This window comes from Delphinus delphis, chromosome 2 (genome assembly GCF_949987515.2).
Source record: "Delphinus delphis chromosome 2, mDelDel1.2, whole genome shotgun sequence".
Lineage (NCBI taxonomy): Eukaryota > Metazoa > Chordata > Mammalia > Artiodactyla > Delphinidae > Delphinus > Delphinus delphis.
Window position 1 is genome coordinate 50,776,806 of NC_082684.1, and position 17,288 is coordinate 50,794,093.

Genomic DNA, 17,288 nt, shown 5'->3' on the forward strand with positions numbered 1-17,288 from the left:
CACACACACACACACACACACACACACTGGAATATTATTCAGCCTTTAAAAAGAAGGAAATCCTGTCATTTGTGACATGGATGAACCTGGCGAGCATTATGCTAAGTGAAATAAGCCAGAGAAAGAAAAATACTGTGTGGTCGCATTTATATGTGGAACTAAAAAAAAAAAAAGTTGAACTCATAGAAACAGAGAATAGAAAATGGTTGCCAGGGGCAGGTGAGTGGCAGAAATAGGGAGAGGTTGGTAAAAGTGCAAACATTCAGTTATGCGATGAATAAGGTTGGAGGATCTAAAGTATAAAATGGTGATTATAGTTGATAACATTGTGTTGTATAATTGAAATTTGCTAAGAGAGTACAACTTAAATGTTCTTACCAAAAGAAAAAAAAAGTAAACATGTGAGGTGATGGATGTGTTAATTAACTTGATGGCTGGAATCCTTTCAGAATATACACAATTCATTACATTGTACACTTTAAATATCTACAATTTTATTTGAAAATCATACCTCAATAAAGCTGGAAGAAAAGTGACAGAACATAAAAGAAGCAAGCACTGATTCAAGCTTGTGCATAATTAACTTAGCACTGGATATTATGCACATCACTAATTCATAAAACAATACAGGTGAAAAATATAGAATGATGAAGTGGTGGTTAGCGTAACTGACAGTGGTTTAATTTAAATCATAAATTTTACATCAAATTGAGAAACTTATACTGCCACTAAAAGTATAGTGACAGATTTGAAAAGCAGAACATAAAAGTTTTATTTACAACATAATTATAATGAAAAAATGGATATGAATATAAAAAGAGATTGTAGGAGGATACAGGACTCAAAATAGAAAATCAGACTCCTTACAGGAGGATGAGGCTGATTCATCCCATTGGGGTGTCCTGGAGATGCCTGGACATCTTTCAGTTCCTGCCCTTTCTGAGTTTTGGTTAGCCAGGGTTTTCCTCTGTGAGCTTCCCTAAATCAGAGTACAGAGTATGCTGCAATAATAGAGACCCCAAACATAGTGATTTAAATGAAATAGCAGCATTACCAAACCAAACTTGGGTCCACTCAACCGAGTGCAGCAAAGCCAATGTATTGACATTGGGTTGTGGTGAAAGAAAGTGTGGTGTTTGTTGCAGGCACCAAGCAAAGAGTCTAGGTAGCTAATGCTCAAAAGACCCAAACTCTCCAGTGGCTTTCAGGAAAGGTTTTTAAAGACAGGGTGAGCAAGAGTGTTGCAGGGTGTGTGATCAGCTCCTGGACATTCTTCTGATTGGTTGGTGGTGAGGTAATCAGGAGTCAACCATCATTAACCTTCTGATCCCAGCCATCTGGGGTCTATGTTCTTGTGGGCAGCATACAGTTAACTTCTTCCACCTGGTGGGGATTTCAGTATCTGCAAAACAGCTCAAAGGATAGGGCTCAGAATATTATCTCTAGCCCTTGAGGAGGAGCTAAAGGTCCTTGACTTTATTTAATAGCTAAACTATTATTATTTTGTCTGCTTGACTGTTTTCCTTTGTTTTTGCATTTTCTTGCTTCTCTGATTAAATTTATTATTTGGTCCTTGGGGATCGTCTAGGAGGCTAAAGTTTTTCTACAAACAAGAGGCAGGCAGAGGATATGGTGGGGGGGTGGGGGGAGGGTCTGTCCTAGGAAGGCCCGATAGGGTCTTGCTTGGTTACAGGAGCTTCTTTCTCATATAACAGTCTGGAGGTAGAAGTGGCCCAGGCTGGCAGGGTGGTTCAGCTCCATTAAGTTATCCATGGACCCTGGTTTCTTTCCTCTTAATGCTCTACCATACCCTAGGATATTTTCCTCATTTGCATGGTTAAAGCTTGGGCACTGACAGGGGTTTGCACTGGCACCATCTAGCTCTGGGGAAGGGCAAAAGAGCAGAACTGGAGGACAACTGATTTATCTTTTAAGCAAGTGAGGCAGAAGGGGCACATATTACTTTCACTCATATTCTGTTGGTGAGAACTTGACCACACTTGGTTGTAAGAGAAATTGGGGGGCTTCTCTGGTGGCTCACTGGTTGAGAGTCCGCCTGCCAATGCAGGGGACACGGGTTCGTGCCCCGGTGTGGGAAGATCCCACATACCGCGGAGCAGCTGGGCCCGTGAGCCATGGCCGCTGGGCCTGCGCCTCCGGAGCCTGTGCTCCGCGACGGGAGAGGCCACAACAGTGAGGCCCGTGTACCACCAAAAAAAAAAAAAAAAAAAAGAGAAACTGGGAAATGTGGTCTTTAACCTGGGCTTCATGTGCCCAACTAAAAATTTATTAGTAAAAGGGAAAAACCGATTTGGGGGGACAACTATCAGTCTGCCACATTTCTCTTGTCAACAAAAAATTAATCAGTCGAGCTAAGAAAGAATTGGAAAGTTTTATCAAGCCAAATTTGAGGATTATAACCCAGGAAGAGCATGTCAGAAAGCTCTGAGAACTGTTCTGTCCATTAGAAGTAAAAGCACAGTTATATAAGTTTTTTTTTGAGACAGAGGCTGTACATCAAATGACGTATTATTGACAGTTTACATAATCCAGATCTAAATGTCATCGTGTTAGGTCAGGTGACCCCTTACAAGAGCAGGAAGGAATGTTATCTTTTAAGGAGTCATCTTGTTGATGCCAGGAGAATGTTGCTGTTTATGGTTGGGCAGGTATTCCTGCTAATGGGGAAGGTTTGGTCAATGCATGATGCAGATACACTATGCACAGTGGCGGGAGAGAGAAGAGGCCAAAGGGCAGAGAAGAAATTTTTATGTTTAAAATTTTCTTGTCTTGCCATAAAATATGAATTTTATTTCACACTCCCATTTCTTTCCAATTAATTCCTTCTTAAGAGGAGTTTGCTTACTTCAGTTTCCAGACAGTCGTTATTGCTTGCAATTGAAGTACCTTAACTGATGCCCCATTCTTCAGCTCCCAGTTTAAATGATGCCTCCTCAAGGAGGCTTATCTGGCCGTTACCCAAAAACTCGGTTGGCCTCTTGGTGGGTGTTGAGCCAAAACACACAACGAAGCCAAAGATTGGGAGAAGGAAGAATTAATTACCTGCAGAAAGTAAGGAGAACAGCAGGGATCTTTCCCAAAGCAGTGTGTCCCCACCCCTGGAACTGCAAAATTGGGGAAATTTTAAGCTAAGGATAAATGCATAATCATGAAGGGGCTTGGGCAGAGGAGATTCAGCATAGAATTGGGGCAAAGGTAGAGAGAGTCTAAGCTTTAGTTGATTGAAGTAATGAGGGTCTGAGAAGGTCAACATCATCATCCCTTAGGTTCCAGTTGATCTGGTAGTTGAGCACTTCAGGCTAATCTTTACCACTGAAACGGAACTGGGAGTCTTTATAAATCATATATTATCTTTGCTATTGTTACTTCTCTTGCCTGATAACAGTCACTTGTTCCTGCATTCTTTTTTTCCCTTAAGATCATTCATTAGAGACCTGTTCAAGGATAAGCATCGTGGCCAGGCTTGGATCACAAAATGGCTTAGATCAAAAATGGCTTCTCTTATGTCAAGAAAGCCATGCCTGGCTCTCTTTCTCCAGGGACCCCCTACCCTATCTGCTTACATGACTGCTTTCTCTAAAGTAGGTCCCTTTCCCTTTTCCTGCCATTATTGTTTTTATCTCAGCACTTCGGCACTTAACACAACTTGTAATTACTTTTTTTTTCTATGTTGTTCTCTGTCGCCCCACTGTGTCCCTTTTCTTCACCACTACATCTCCATCGCCTAGCACACTGCCCGTCATTGGATAGACAAGAAATAAATATCTGGTGTTAAATGAATCAAACAGTGGTGAAGAATGACTCAGAGAGTTCTGAAGTGACCAACTAAATGTACTGGTGGAGAGTGAGAATACAGGAACGGTTAGACACCATTTGGAGGAAGGGATCAGAAGATGATCAGTTTTGTTTGCACATGTTGAATTTGAAGTTTTGAATAATTTCAGCGTGACACCTAGTAGGCAGCTTGAAACAAGATCTGGAGCTCTGGAAAGAGCATCACATTGGAGCTACAGTTTTGATAGCCTTGAGAATTGATGAGGTCACTCATGAAGAGCATGGCAAGACTACACAGAAGGTTTACGAAGGAACTACAAAGAGCAATATTTAAACAGTGGGCAGAAAGATCAGCAGAGCTTTCGAGGACCCAGCAGAGGCTGTTAAAAAGAACCAGGGAGAAGAAACCTTCGGGGAGGAGGTAGTGGTCACAAGTGGTTCAGTTGGGTTGGGGGAGTGGGGGGAGGTAAATTATGTCACATAAGTCTGAAAGAGTCCCTTAGAACTGCCAGTTAGGAGACTTAGATATGGTAGCTTTAGAACAATTTCATTGGGTTGGTAGGCTGTGGTCTGAAGATAGAATGTTAGGAAGTGAATGTAGTAATTGTAGAACATGCTTTCAGGAAGTGCCGCTATGAAAACAACATTTTATTTGGAAAGAGAGACAAGGTCAAAGAAGAGTTGAAAGAAAGCTCAGAATCTCTTTATATAAGAGAGAGAGAGGGAGAGAAAGAGAAGATGAGTGTGGAAATGATTGATGGAGGAATTTCGACCTACTGGGTCTAAGATAGGAAGAGACAACAAAGAGTTGCCCTCCCTTGAAGATGTAAAGATGAATTTTAGAGAAGGGCAGAGTAACAAGGAGTTGAGTTTTTTCTGATGACCTTTAATTTATTTATCAAGATAAAGGAGGGAGCAGAGTTATCTGCTGCAAGAGAGGAAGTTGAGGGGGAAGTTTGGACCGGTTTCTAAGAGAGAAGGGGGATGGAAAAACATTGCCGGTAGGAGACAGAAAATGTCAGCTGATTGCAAATCTATCAAGGCTGGAAATTATTTTTCCTTCTTCTCCTTTATGCCTTCCTAACCTAGTCTTGTTTCAAAAAGACTTCAGGCTGCCAAATCGTAATTTTTGCACAGTCTATTCAGATACTAGATTTTTTTTCCCCCCAACAGTCATGGGCAACGAACACGTGGGGACAGCGAAAACAGACGGCTCCCGCACGTTCCCTTCGTTCCAACAGTGAAAACTGAGCTGGCCTCCAGCACTTTTGCGGACCCCAACCTCCGCTACTGTGGGTTACACTCCTTCGTACAGCGAAGGCACCTCCTAAATGCTTGCTGTGGACAATGGGAGATTTAGGGACAGATGATTCGGTTCCCTCGTGAATAACGTCCCCCCAACATGCAGCACGTATTTAAGGCCTGCTGAAGAAAGGCAATGCTGAGGGACCAAGGTATTGCCTTTACTTTTGTGCTCGCTGCGTGTCCGGACGCAACGCCTACGAGCATTAAGCGCAAACCGACCAATGTTCCAAGCAAAACAGCAGGAGCCGAGGCCGGAACAGGGAAAGTAGCTAGTTCCTTGCTCGCAAACCACCAAGGCAGGACGACAATCCCGCCCCGATGACATCACGTGTTCATCAGCCTCGAGGCCACCTTGCGTTGGGCGTGTCTTATCCCGCTACGGCCTCAGCCTCGCTCCGCCCCAGGTGACGTCACCGCGCCACAACCTCTAGTAACTCGTTGCAGCAAATCTCATCGCCGGGCGCGGTGGCGCGTGCCTGTAGTCCCAGCTACTCGGGAGGCTGAGGCAGGAGGATCGCTTGAGCCCAGGAGTTCTGGGCTGTAGTGCGCTATGCCGATCGGGTGTCCGCACTAAGTTCGGCATCAATATGGTGACCTCCCGGGAGCGGGGGACCACCAGGTTGCCTAAGGAGGGGTGAACCGGCCCAGGTCGGAAACGGAGCAGGTCAAAACTCCCGTGCTGATCAGTAGTGGGATCGCGCCTGTGAATAGCCACTGCACTCCAGCCTGGGCAACATAGCGAGACCCCGTCTCTTTTGTTTGCCTGCCCCTCCCTCATTTAAGGAAAACCTGTATCTTCTAAATCCGTGTATTTCCCCTAAACAAATAACAAATGTTTGCCTTTTACCAGATTCATACTTTTTACGAGTTCAGTAGTTCACTAATGTGTGCATTAAAAGTTGACGAGATATAACTGGTCTTTATTACTGACTCTCTCTTCCCACTGTTTTACGCTTGTCTCCTATTTTACGTTCCTTTACAGTTAAGGCTCACCGGGTAAGTTGGATGCTCGGGTAGTTGTAGCCACCTCATCGCTGACCCCTACTGGAGAATCGTCAAAACGTCTTTGCGAAAAGCTGTTATCACCCTCGAAGCCAGCAGGGGATGCTCGTTTTCTCACAACCTATTGGAGAAAATGGCTGCCCGGCATCAGTGCAAAAAGTTCACCTCCGAGGCCACATTTCCTAAGTTCTTCCCACGGCGGTCCAGTTGGCTACTTTGTTACCGCCATTTCCCTTACCTAACCCGGACCTTCCCTGACAGGGTCACCTTCATTCACCACTCTCCTGTCAAGGTTTTTGCTTTTAACTGTTGCTGGCGGAAGATCCGGCTTTTATCCGAATCCTTACATTCTGCCCATTTACAGATAGGGCTGACCTTCCGACGGGGAACCCGGATACTCCCTCCTTGTAGGGGAAAAAGCAATCCAAGAGGAGCCCAGGCGTCCCTATGAAAGCCGAGGTGACGGAGCAGCGTGGCAGAATGCCGTCAGCCTGTCGCTCCCCTTGGTTCTCGGATTGCCAACAGCTAACGTTAGAGGTGGAATTGAAGTGCAGGCAATTCGAACATTGGGTGAGCTTGGGTCTGGAACTCAGTTGATGAGAGCAACGCCTGAGAGCCCTCCACTGAGCTATGTAAGGCAAGTGTTATCTTTATCTCGCTTTTAAAAGAAATAAGTAAATAAGGTATGAACGAAGAGAATCTCTAAAATTGCCTGAAGTTTTTGGTGGTCTGCGGTAGTAATTTCATCTTTATGAAAGAATTGTCTTAGAGCAGGGGTCCCCAACCCCCGGACCGCGGTCCGCAGCCTGTTAGGAACCCGGCCGCACAGCAGGAGGTGAGCGGCGGGTGAGCGAGCGAAGCTTCATCTGCCGCCCCCCATCGCCCCCCATCACTCGCATTACCGCCTGAGCCATCCCGCCACACACTCGCCCCCTCATCCCGGTCCGTGGAAAAATTATCTTCCTCGAAACCTGTCCCTGGTGCCAGAAAGGTTGGGGACCGCTGTCTTAGAGGATTCCTTTTTAAATTTAGGCATTTTAGGGGCAGTGGAAATTGATCAAGCATCCACATCAGTCTTAAAATTAATCTGATAATCTATTGGGCATTTAAAGGCTCTGAACACAGACTTTCACAACTTCTAAAATGAAGAGGAAAGGGGACCATGTAGTAAGCTTTTCATAAAAACTAATTGTATTCAGTTTTTTTTAGGTGACTCATTCCATTTGAACAAACATAACTGTTAGAAAAGGCCCTTCTTGAGTTGCACAGACCTCTTCCCCCCGGTTGCTTCTGGGTCTGCCCTCTACAACTATGTGGAATAAATCTTTTTCCAATTATTCAGGAAAATTTTTCAAGAATGTAAAAGTCACCTCCAAATGAGTGCATTTTCACCAAATATTAATATATAGAGATGCTTTTTAACTTTTTTAATCTTTACCCAACTTCACCCAAAAAATGGGAAGCAAAATACTTCTGACATGTCTCATTTGTTTTTCACTAAATAGATCCCTGAATTTGACCCAGAATGACTTAGCTGTGGATGTAAGGACTGCATTTGAGTAGCCACCTTTGTTAGCCCTGGGGTTCCTACCCACCTTTGGTGTATTCCACCCTCTGGGAGAACTTCTCAGCTTTGCAGAACTGAGGTGTGGTAGGCAGGATAATGCCCCTCCCCTGCAAAGAAGTGAACTTCCTAATACCTAGCACCTGTTGATAGGTTACCTTAGGAGGTGAGAGGGATTTTACAAATGTGAGTAAATTAAGAATCTTGAGATGGGGAGATTATCCTGGATTATCCCATTGGGCCCAATGTAATTACAAGGATCCTTATAGGAGGGAGGCAAGAGGGTCAGAGAAGGAGATGTGGCCTGGAAGCAGAGATTGGAGCCATGCAGGGTTGCCAATCAAGGAATGTGAACAGCCTCTGGAAGCTGGAAAAGGCAAGGAAACAGATTCTCCCCTAGAGCTTCCAGAACCACTGCATCCATGCTGACCTATTTGGGACTTCTGACCTTCAGAGTTGTAAGATAATACATTTGTGTCGCTTAAGCCACTCAATTCGTGGTAATTTGTTACAGCAGCAATAGAAAACATCTACAAGGTTAGTCTGTACCTGAAAAAACTTGTGAGATCAGAAAGGAATCATTCCAGTAACTGTCTTCTTTAAAATGCTTGTACTTTTTTTTTTGAACTTTTCATGTTCAGCAAGTTTTCAGGCTCAATCTTTTTCGTGTGTGTGTGTGTGTGTCTTTCTTTAAAGCATAATATTTTAGCAATTCATCATCTATTCATCTATCCATCCACCCATTCATTTATTCATCTATCCATTTTTAAAAAGTTATGTGCCAAATATTTACGAGATCCTACGTTGATACTAGATAATCAGAAATAATATAGTCCAAGCCATTGCCTTTGTAGGGCTTCAGGTCTAGTGGGAGGGAGGGGTAACAGTCATTTTAAAATGGACCACCTAAGGTGACTTAAGTTCTCATGATCCCTGAAGAGTATACCTAATTCATTAGCCTGCCTGAATGCCTGAAATAGCCAACACCAAAAACTCTCTCCTGGGTTAAAGCATGGTTTTCAGAAGGCCACTGTTACAAATGCACTTTGTTTGGCATTTACTCGACACCATTACTGAATACATAATTTAACCATCCACCCAATACTTGGTTATACTTTACAATTTCCTACAACATCCATGAAAGAAGTTCAATATATCATGCAGCTGACCATACTTTTTTTTTAAGCCTTTAATTTTGTTAATGGTGGGATATTTTAGACATACAGCAACTTTAAAGTTTTATGTTTTCAAACTTACTAAACCTTATCCTTTATGGTTTCTGCTTTTGGTGTTTTGCTTTGAAGGATCTCACCCATTCCAAAGACATAGAAATAATGACATTACTGTTTAGGACTCTTTTATCTTTGGCATACACACATCCCTGATTAAAAAATAATGCTTGGTCTCTCCAAAACAATGCATTTTGTCCTTTACTTTGCTTTACTATTAATATTAGAACACTTTCTTTTAAAACATTTTTTTTGCTTAAATTTGCCTATTGTTTGTGTTATCTATAGGGTATACTGTAGATCAAATATTTGCGCCCCCTCAAAATTCCATATGTTGAAACCAATCCTCAATGTGATAGTATTTGGATGTGGTGTCTTTGGGAGGTGATTAGGTCATGAAGGTGGAGTCCTCATGAGTGGGATTAAGTGCCCTTATAAAAGAAACCCTAGAGAGCACCTTTGCCCCTTCCACCACGTGAGGTCACAGCAAGAAGACAGCTGTCTATGAACCAGGAAGCAGGTCTTCACCAGACACACATCTGTGGGCATCCTGATCGTGGACTTCCCAGTCTCCAGGATTGTAAGAATAAAGTGTTCCTCGTTTAAGCCACCCAGACTATGGTATTTTTGTTATAGCAGGCTGAAGGAACTAAGACAGTGAACAACAAACTACTCCAAAGCTTACTTGCTTGAAATAACAACTATTTTATATCTCATTATTTTGAGTGTCAGGAATTTGGGCAAAGCTCTGCTGGACTATTCTTGTGCTCCAGGTGATATTGATTGTGGACACTTGGTGGTATTCAGCTGATGGCTGATCTAATCTGGAGGGTCCAAGATGCCTTAATTCACATGCCTGGTACCTTGGCAGGCTTGTCTGTAAAACTGCATTCAGTCAGGCCCATCTGCCTCTCCAAGTAGTCGGAAGGCCTCTCTGTGGCAGGTTGTGAGATTTCTTACATAGCAATTCGGGCTTCAAGAGACGAAGTTGGAAGCTACCAGTCCTCTTAAAGGCTAGAGACAGAAATAGCATAGTATCACTTCTGTCTGCTGTGCTTTATTACTTAAAGCAGTCACAGGCCAGCCTAGATTCAAAGGTGTGGAGAAAACAGAACCTACTCTATGGGTGTGAAAGAATTTGTGGCCAGGACTTCCCTGGTGGTCCAGTGGTTAAGACTCTGTGCTTCCATTGCAGGGGGCACGGTTTCAATTCCTGGTTGGGGAACTAAGATGCAGTGCTGCGTGGCCAAAGAAAAAAAAGAATTTGTGACCATTTTAAAACCCCGTCACATGTATCCATTACCTTTTTATTTTTCCTTAACTTTTGTGAGGTATGTCATACATAAAGACACAAATGTAATGTAAAGTTTAAAGTGTTTATAAAGTGACCAACTATATAACTGGTATTCAGAAATAGAACTTGCTAGCATCCTAGAAGCCCATACCCAAATACCCTTCCCTCTTGGACATAACCACTATTCTAACTTTGTGACATTATCTTGTTATACTTTATGTTTTTACCACCTGTGTATGCATCTCTAAATAGCTATTCCTTCTTTGAACAGTGTTGACTTCTAGGAAGTTCTTCATTGTATTAAGACAACTTACTTCCCTAAAATCTTCTCTCATTAGTAGTAACTATAACCCTAGGGGTTACAGATAACAAATCAAACATTTCTATCCATCAACACCTCAACCATTTCTTACACTGCATGGTTTCAATCTCATTTCACCTTTCTGCTTGTCCAGTTTGTGTATCTTTCTTGGAACGTATGACCCCCAATACAGAGCATAATATTCTATCTCTGGTTTATCATCTAAGCATAGGACTGGAATATCTCATCTCTTATTCTAGATCTCAAACTTCTATTGAGAAAGCCAAATAACACTGATGCCTAATGCTGACTTTATGAGACTAAAATACGTAATATAAAACAATGCCAGGAGCTTAATTTATGGCTAGTGAATAAATAAATGGGTGAATAAAAAAAACTTGTAAAAATTTGCCAGACTGGAATATTGTGCGGTAGGGAACTCCCAGGCTCTGTCTGTCCCTCTCAGAAGCAATGAATAAGCTGGCAAAAACTGTCAGAATCATCTTTTTCAGAACTTTAGAATCTAGGTTTAAAAACCTATAGCAAGCAGGGAAATGTTTAATGAAGACCAAAAACGGCAGAATTTCAGTACCAGAGCTCTGTGGCCTTTTCATTTTCTGTTACCGTTCCCCACTCCTCAGTTCAGCAGTAAGAGATGCCCTAAGGGATTTCATATTCTTGGTTCACTCTTCCTTCCTTCATTGTGGAGTAGCAATCAGATTTCTCCTTAGTAGTCAGGACAAATCACTGCAGCCCATGTAGTAACTCCCTTCTTTGCCTTTGATTCAGAGGCATGAAGAGCCCAAAGTGACTAGGCGGTAGTCTAAACTTTTAGTTCAATGGAATGATCATTGTGTCTCCTGGAGGAAGCATTTCTCCCCTTAGAACTGAGACCTCTAGGCCAGCAGATTTCAAGACCATGAGGAACAGGAAGCAAATTTTTGGCTAGAGAGTTACTAGGGGTGATAGTGAGTGGTGCCACTCCCACTTCCAGCCCTTTCTTCCTGGATTCATGAATATTGGCTATGGCCGAAACAGCACCGTATATTGGACACTGAGTCAGAGCATATACAGCCTCCTGGAGAACCTTGCCTCAGCCCTGCAAAGTATTGGCACCCAGCTGTGTTGTAACTGAATCTTTGAAAGGTCATGCTATCGTTCTATCAAGTCAGCTGCTTCAGGATGGTGGAGAAAATGGTAAAACCAGTGAAATCCATGAGCACGGGCCCATTGCTACACTTCATTTGCTGTGAAGTGAGTTCCTGGATTAGAAGCAATGCTGTGTGAAATACCATGATGGTGGAAAAGGCATTCTGTAAGCCCATGGATGGTAGTTTTGGCAGAAGCATTGCATGTAGGGTAGGCAGATCTGCACCCAAAATATATGTCTAATCCAATAACAGGAAAACTTTGCCCCTTCCATGATGGAAGAGGTCCAGTGTCATCAACCTGCCACCCTGGGGAAGGGTGCCACGTCCAGGACTCAGTGTTGGCCTCTGCTGTTGGCTGATTGGGCACTTGGCACTGGTTGCAGCCAGGTCTGCCTTGGTGAGTGGAAGTCCATGTTGCTGAGCCCGTGCGTAAGCTCCATCTGCCACCGTGGCCACTTTGTTCATGAGCCCTTTGGATGATGACACAGGTGGCTGGGGAAGGAGGCTGATTAGTATCCACAGAATAAGTTGGTCATCTGATCCACTTGATTATTAAAATCCTCCTCTGCTTAGACCACTCTTTGGTGAGCATTCATATGGGACACAAATACCTTCACATTCTTCACCCATTCTGATAAGTCTATCCACATACCTCTCCCAGACTTCATCATCACCAATTTTCAAATTATGTTCCTTCCAGGTCCCTGATCATCTAGCCAAACAATTGGCCACAGCCCATGAATTGGTATATAATTGCATAGCTAGTCATTTCTCCTTCCAAGCAAAATGAACAACCAGGTACACTGCTCAAAGTTCTGCCCACTGGGAGGATTTCCTTCACCACATCGCTTCAAGGATGTCCCAGAAAGGGGCAATAGTGCTGCAGCTGTCCACTTTAGGGTGGCGCCTGCATATCATACACCCGGCGCAAGTCTTCTCTTCCTCTGTCAACTGATTGTAGGGAACTCCGCATGAGGCCATAGGTGCAGGCTGGGAGAGAGAAGGTGGTATAGAAGGAGCGGGGAACATGGGCATTTGGACCACTTCTTCATGTAACTTATTTGTACCTTCAGGACCTGCTTGGGTCTGATCTCATATCTACCTCTTCCATTTGATGATGGAGGGCTATTGTACATCCTCAACTTTATGGCGTGGTGGTCAGGTAACACTTAGTTCATGGTGGGCAGCTCAGGTTGCATGATAACTTTGGTGGCCTGTGGTTAAGCATTCAGTCTCTCCTAAGGCCCTGTAGCAGGCCAAATGCTGTTTCTTAAAAGGAGAGCAGTTATCCACAGAGGATGGCAGGGCTTTGTTCCAAAATTCTAAGGGCCTACACTGTGCTTCACCTGTAGGAGCCGGCCAAACGCTACAGACTGTATCCCTGTCTGCCACTGCCACTGCAAGCTCCATTGGATCTGCTGGATCATATGGTCCAAGTGGCAGAGCAGCTGGCATGGCAGCCTGGACCTGCTACAGAGCCTTCTCCTGGTATGGACCCTACTCAAAATTAGCAGCTCTTTGTGTCCCTCAGTAAATGGGCCAAAGTAATACACCCAAATGAGGAATATGTTGTCTCCAAAATCCAAAGAGGCCCACTAGGTGTTGTACCACTTTTTTGGTTGTAAAGGGGCCAGATGCAACAACTTAAACTTCGCGTTAAAAGGGATATCTTGACTTATACCACACCACTGGATCCCTAGAAATTTCTCTGAGGCAGTTCTCTGAATTTTTGTCAGATTTATTTCCTCCTTCTGACACACAAATACCTTACCAATAAGTATAGAGTAGTTGCTACTTCTTTTCCTTAGGTCCAATCAGCATGGTGTCATCAGTGTAATGGACCAGTATGATATCTTGTAGAAGGGAAAGATGATCAAGGTCCCTGTGAACTGAATTATGATATAGGGATGGAGAGTTGATACTCCTGAAGTAGGACAGTGAAGGTGTGTTTCTGGCCTTGCCAGCTGAAAATAAACTGCTTCTGGTGGTCTTTCTAATAGAGATGGAGAAAAAGACATTGCCAGATCAACAGCTGCATAGCAGGGACCAGGGGATGTGTTAATTTGCTCAAGCAATGAAACCACCTCTGGTATAGCAACTCCTATTGGAGTCACCACCAGGTTAACCTTACAACAATGCACTGTTATTCTCCAAGATCCATCTGTCTTCTACACAGGCCAAATAGGTGAGTTGAATGGTATGTGGTGGGGATCACCACCCCTGCATCTTTCAAGTCCTTGATGGTGGCAGTAATCTCTTCAATCCTTCCAGGAATGCAGTATTGCTTTTGGTTTACTATTCCCTACATAGAGACAGTTTTAGTGGCTTCCACTTGGCCTTTCGCCCATAATTGCCCTCATTCTACAGGTCAGGAAACCTGTGTGGGGATTCTGCTAGTAGCTGACTATGGGGATTCCACTTATGAGTTCCAGCACTGGGGAAATACCCACATGATGCATTTGAGGACCCACTGGGCCCACTGTGAGACAGATCAGAGCTGAAACTCCATTGACCACCTCCTGACCTCCATAAGCCCCTACTCTTGACTGGACCACAGCGATGTTTTGAGTCTCCTGGAATTAGTGTCAGTTCAGAGCCAGTGTCCAGTAATCCCCCAAAAGCCTGATCATTTCCTTTTCCCCAGTGCACAGTTATCTTGGTAAAAGGCCATAGATCCCTTTGGGGAAGTCTGGGAGAAAGATTAACAGTATGCATTTTTGGCAGTGTCCTTCCTCAAGGGGAGCCAGATTTCCTTTCATACAAGGGGTCCTGGTTCTGTAAACTGGCTCAAGTCTGGGAACTGAGGGAAAGACTATGACTCTGTTTTTATCATTTTTGTTCACTTGAGCTACTACTCTTTTGCTTATACAGACCAAGTAAGAATTTAGTAAGCTGCCCGTACATTTCATTTCTAGGAACACCGTGATCAAATAGACAGCACTCGGTCTCCATGAGTCAGACTACCCTGATTGCTGCTTTGACTCTGCTGGCCACTATGATAATCACACCCAGCTTGCCTCTGGACATGGGGTGCTGCCATTGGACTCTGCCCCTCAGGCTCCAATTACTCTCCTTGCATTCAGGCTTCCCAATTCAGTGGCAGCAGTTCCCACTGTAAGTTCTGGCCTGCAGAGAAACGTGGTCACAGAGCTCTTCAAGGGTGCTGAGGGTCCCCTCACAGATTTATTTCTCACCGTTGTGGGGAAAGGAGTGTCCTCTGGGCCAGGGTAGGCCGCCCCAAAATGTGCCCCAAAGGCATATTGATTATTTTGAATTACAGTTACTTAAGAAATGGCCAACACAAGAGAGATACTCTCACCCTCCTTTTCCCTGAAAGCAGGAAATAATCTCTCATGTGAAAGGTACATTCCCTGAATCTGAAAGTAGAAGGATACCTTTATCACCAGAGATAGGTAATTCAGGCTGAGAAGTCTGTATAAATGAACCTTGTTACTTCCCATATTCTGTTTAGATTCTTCACTAATTAGCGCCCAAAACCTAAGTTTCCTTGTCCTGTCAATTCCTTACAAATTTATTTGTCTAAAAAGTATAAAAGCTGCCTGCTTTGGCCACTTCTTAGGTCCCATTTCTAAGAGACCTCCATGTGCATTAATTAAAATTTTGGGTTTTTTTTCCCCTGTTAATTTGTCTAGCGTCAATTTTATTATTAGTCCAGCCACAAGAACTCAAAATGGATAGAAGGGGAGATTTCCCCCCCGACGCTACGTATCGAATATTTCTACGAGTGGAAAGTAAAATTAATAAATTATATCTTATTCTGAATGAAACTATATTGGTTCCTAATGATTGACCCTTCATCATTGACCACTTCATCTTCTAGAGATCAGTAAACTTCCAAGTATGTGCTCCAGGTCCCTTTCATCTTGGGACTTACAAATGCAGATACCTTGAGCCAAAGTTAAGGAATGATTCAAAATCTCCTGGTGTGGTGTCCAGGAATTTGCTTTGATTATCTCCGTAGTAATCAGTGTATCACACTAAGACTTGAGAATCACAGCCCTAGATGCCCATAAGGCATCCATTAATAATTACCTCTAACTTTTTGGTTGGGACAGATGCCAATGGCACCTGTTTGGATTTCAGATATTCACCTTTATCCTCTCTTTGAAAATTGGAAGATGATTTTCCCATTTCCTGTTGCCTCTTATTTTTCCCACAAGTCCTTAAGTATCCCTGGTTCAGAATTTTTTCAAAGTAGAGAAATTATTCCAAAACCCAGAAATGATAGAATTCAATAGTAAATGATAGAGTTTCTTTATCATTTTTACACTTATCTTCATCTCCTCTCCCCCTTATGTATTTTCTTGCATTTTACTTATGATGTTCATTTTCCTTGACAGAGCAGAAGCAATGTATGGGTTAGTCAAGTGGCTGACTGTCTCAAGTATACCTTAAATTAGTATCCTGCTCCTATCTCATGGGTTTAGGGCCCTAAAGTGGGAGTTTTGATATGAAGTATTTCAGTTTTTGCTTATAAAGAAGCATCTGAGTGTTGTCCCTTTCAATGTGGAGTTTATACATGGGTTGCTTTTATGCAAAGTATTTAGGCATTATTTGGGTAATGCCTTCAGAGCCAACATAAGAACCTTAGCATTGTTTATGTACAGTTAAACCTCTCGCTTTTACTGTTTGCACTACAGTCGACTTGGTTATCAGTCTTCCCTAAACCCTCCAAATGGTTTATTCCATATTTTGAGCTATTCTGCATGATTTTCTGTGCCATATGTCGCATTAATTCTGCGCTGTACCTGCTACAGTAGTCCCCTTAGCATCTACAATTCTGTTTCTTCTGAAATGTCAACCGTGCTCTTTTTACTTAGAGTCGCCATCTGCTGGTGGGAATTCTGCTTGCCACTATTTGTAGCCCATAGGCTCTAGAATCCTCCTACGTCCACATTCCTTGCCGGGCGCGGTGGCGCGTGCCTGTAGTCCCAGCTACTCGGGAGGCTGAGGCAGGAGGATCGCTTGAGTCCAGGAGTTCTGGGCTGTAGTGCGCTATGCCGATCGGGTGTCCGCACTAAGTTCGGCATCAATATGGTGACCTCCCGGGAGCGGGGGACCACCAGGTTGCCTAAAGAGGGGTGAACCGGCCCAGGTCGGAAACGGAGCAGGTCAAAACTCCCGTGCTGATCAGTAGTGGGATCGCGCCTGTGAATAGCCACTGCACTCCAGCCTGGGCAACATAGCGAGACCCCGTCTCTTTTGAGTTCTTATCTTAAAATAGGCTTTCTTCCCACGTATATATCACAACAAAAAGTACCATGTTTACATTCTTGCACGACTGATTTCCCACTGCATCGTGAATTCCTTTGGCGGGGCAATATTGTCTTATTTTTATTTTTAATCTTACTTCACCATTACCTAGCGAAACAATTGAATATTCAGGTTGCCAAGCATTAATGGAGCCCCTATTGTATGCCAGGTACTATGCTGAGCCCAGGGGATCCCAGTACCTAGATTGGATGAGAATCCCACAATACACCACAAAATGCTCTTCGGAGAGCAAGACATCAGAATAGGAACTCCTTTTTGAGGGTTCATTTGCTTTGATCATTGAGGGTAACTGTAGGGTGTATGAAATAGTCCACTTCGTTAAATTTCAACACTGTGCACGTCAGGGAAAGGG

The 17,288-nt window shown here is 43.5% G+C and overlaps 1 protein-coding gene across 1 annotated transcript; it reads right to left on the bottom strand.

Annotated features, from left to right (window-relative positions):
- Positions 1-5,550: 5,550 nt before the first annotated feature.
- LOC132417880 (protein GVQW1-like) lies at positions 5,551-16,864 on the bottom strand. Its single transcript, XM_060001734.1, has 3 exons — positions 16,552-16,864; positions 6,146-6,223; positions 5,551-5,670 (listed from the first exon to the last, which is right to left on the bottom strand). Exons 1-3 carry the CDS (start codon positions 16,690-16,692, stop codon positions 5,551-5,553), a joined length of 339 nt encoding a protein of 112 aa, XP_059857717.1. The 5' UTR covers positions 16,693-16,864.
- Positions 16,865-17,288: the final 424 nt, after the last annotated feature.

Bases quoted from the DNA above. Each gene is read 5' to 3' on its own strand.
- LOC132417880 (XM_060001734.1), bottom strand. From the start codon at position 16,692: ATGCCGAACTTAGTGCGGACACCCGATCGGCATAGCGCACTACAGCCC. The intron at 6,224-16,551 runs GTAGGAGGATTC...TTTCTCCAATAG, and splicing joins GCCCGGCAAGGAATGTGGAC to GTTGTGAGAAAACGAGCATC. The intron at 5,671-6,145 runs GTAGGGGTCAGC...TGCCGAACTTAG, and splicing joins GACGTTTTGACGATTCTCCA to TGCGGACACCCGATCGGCAT.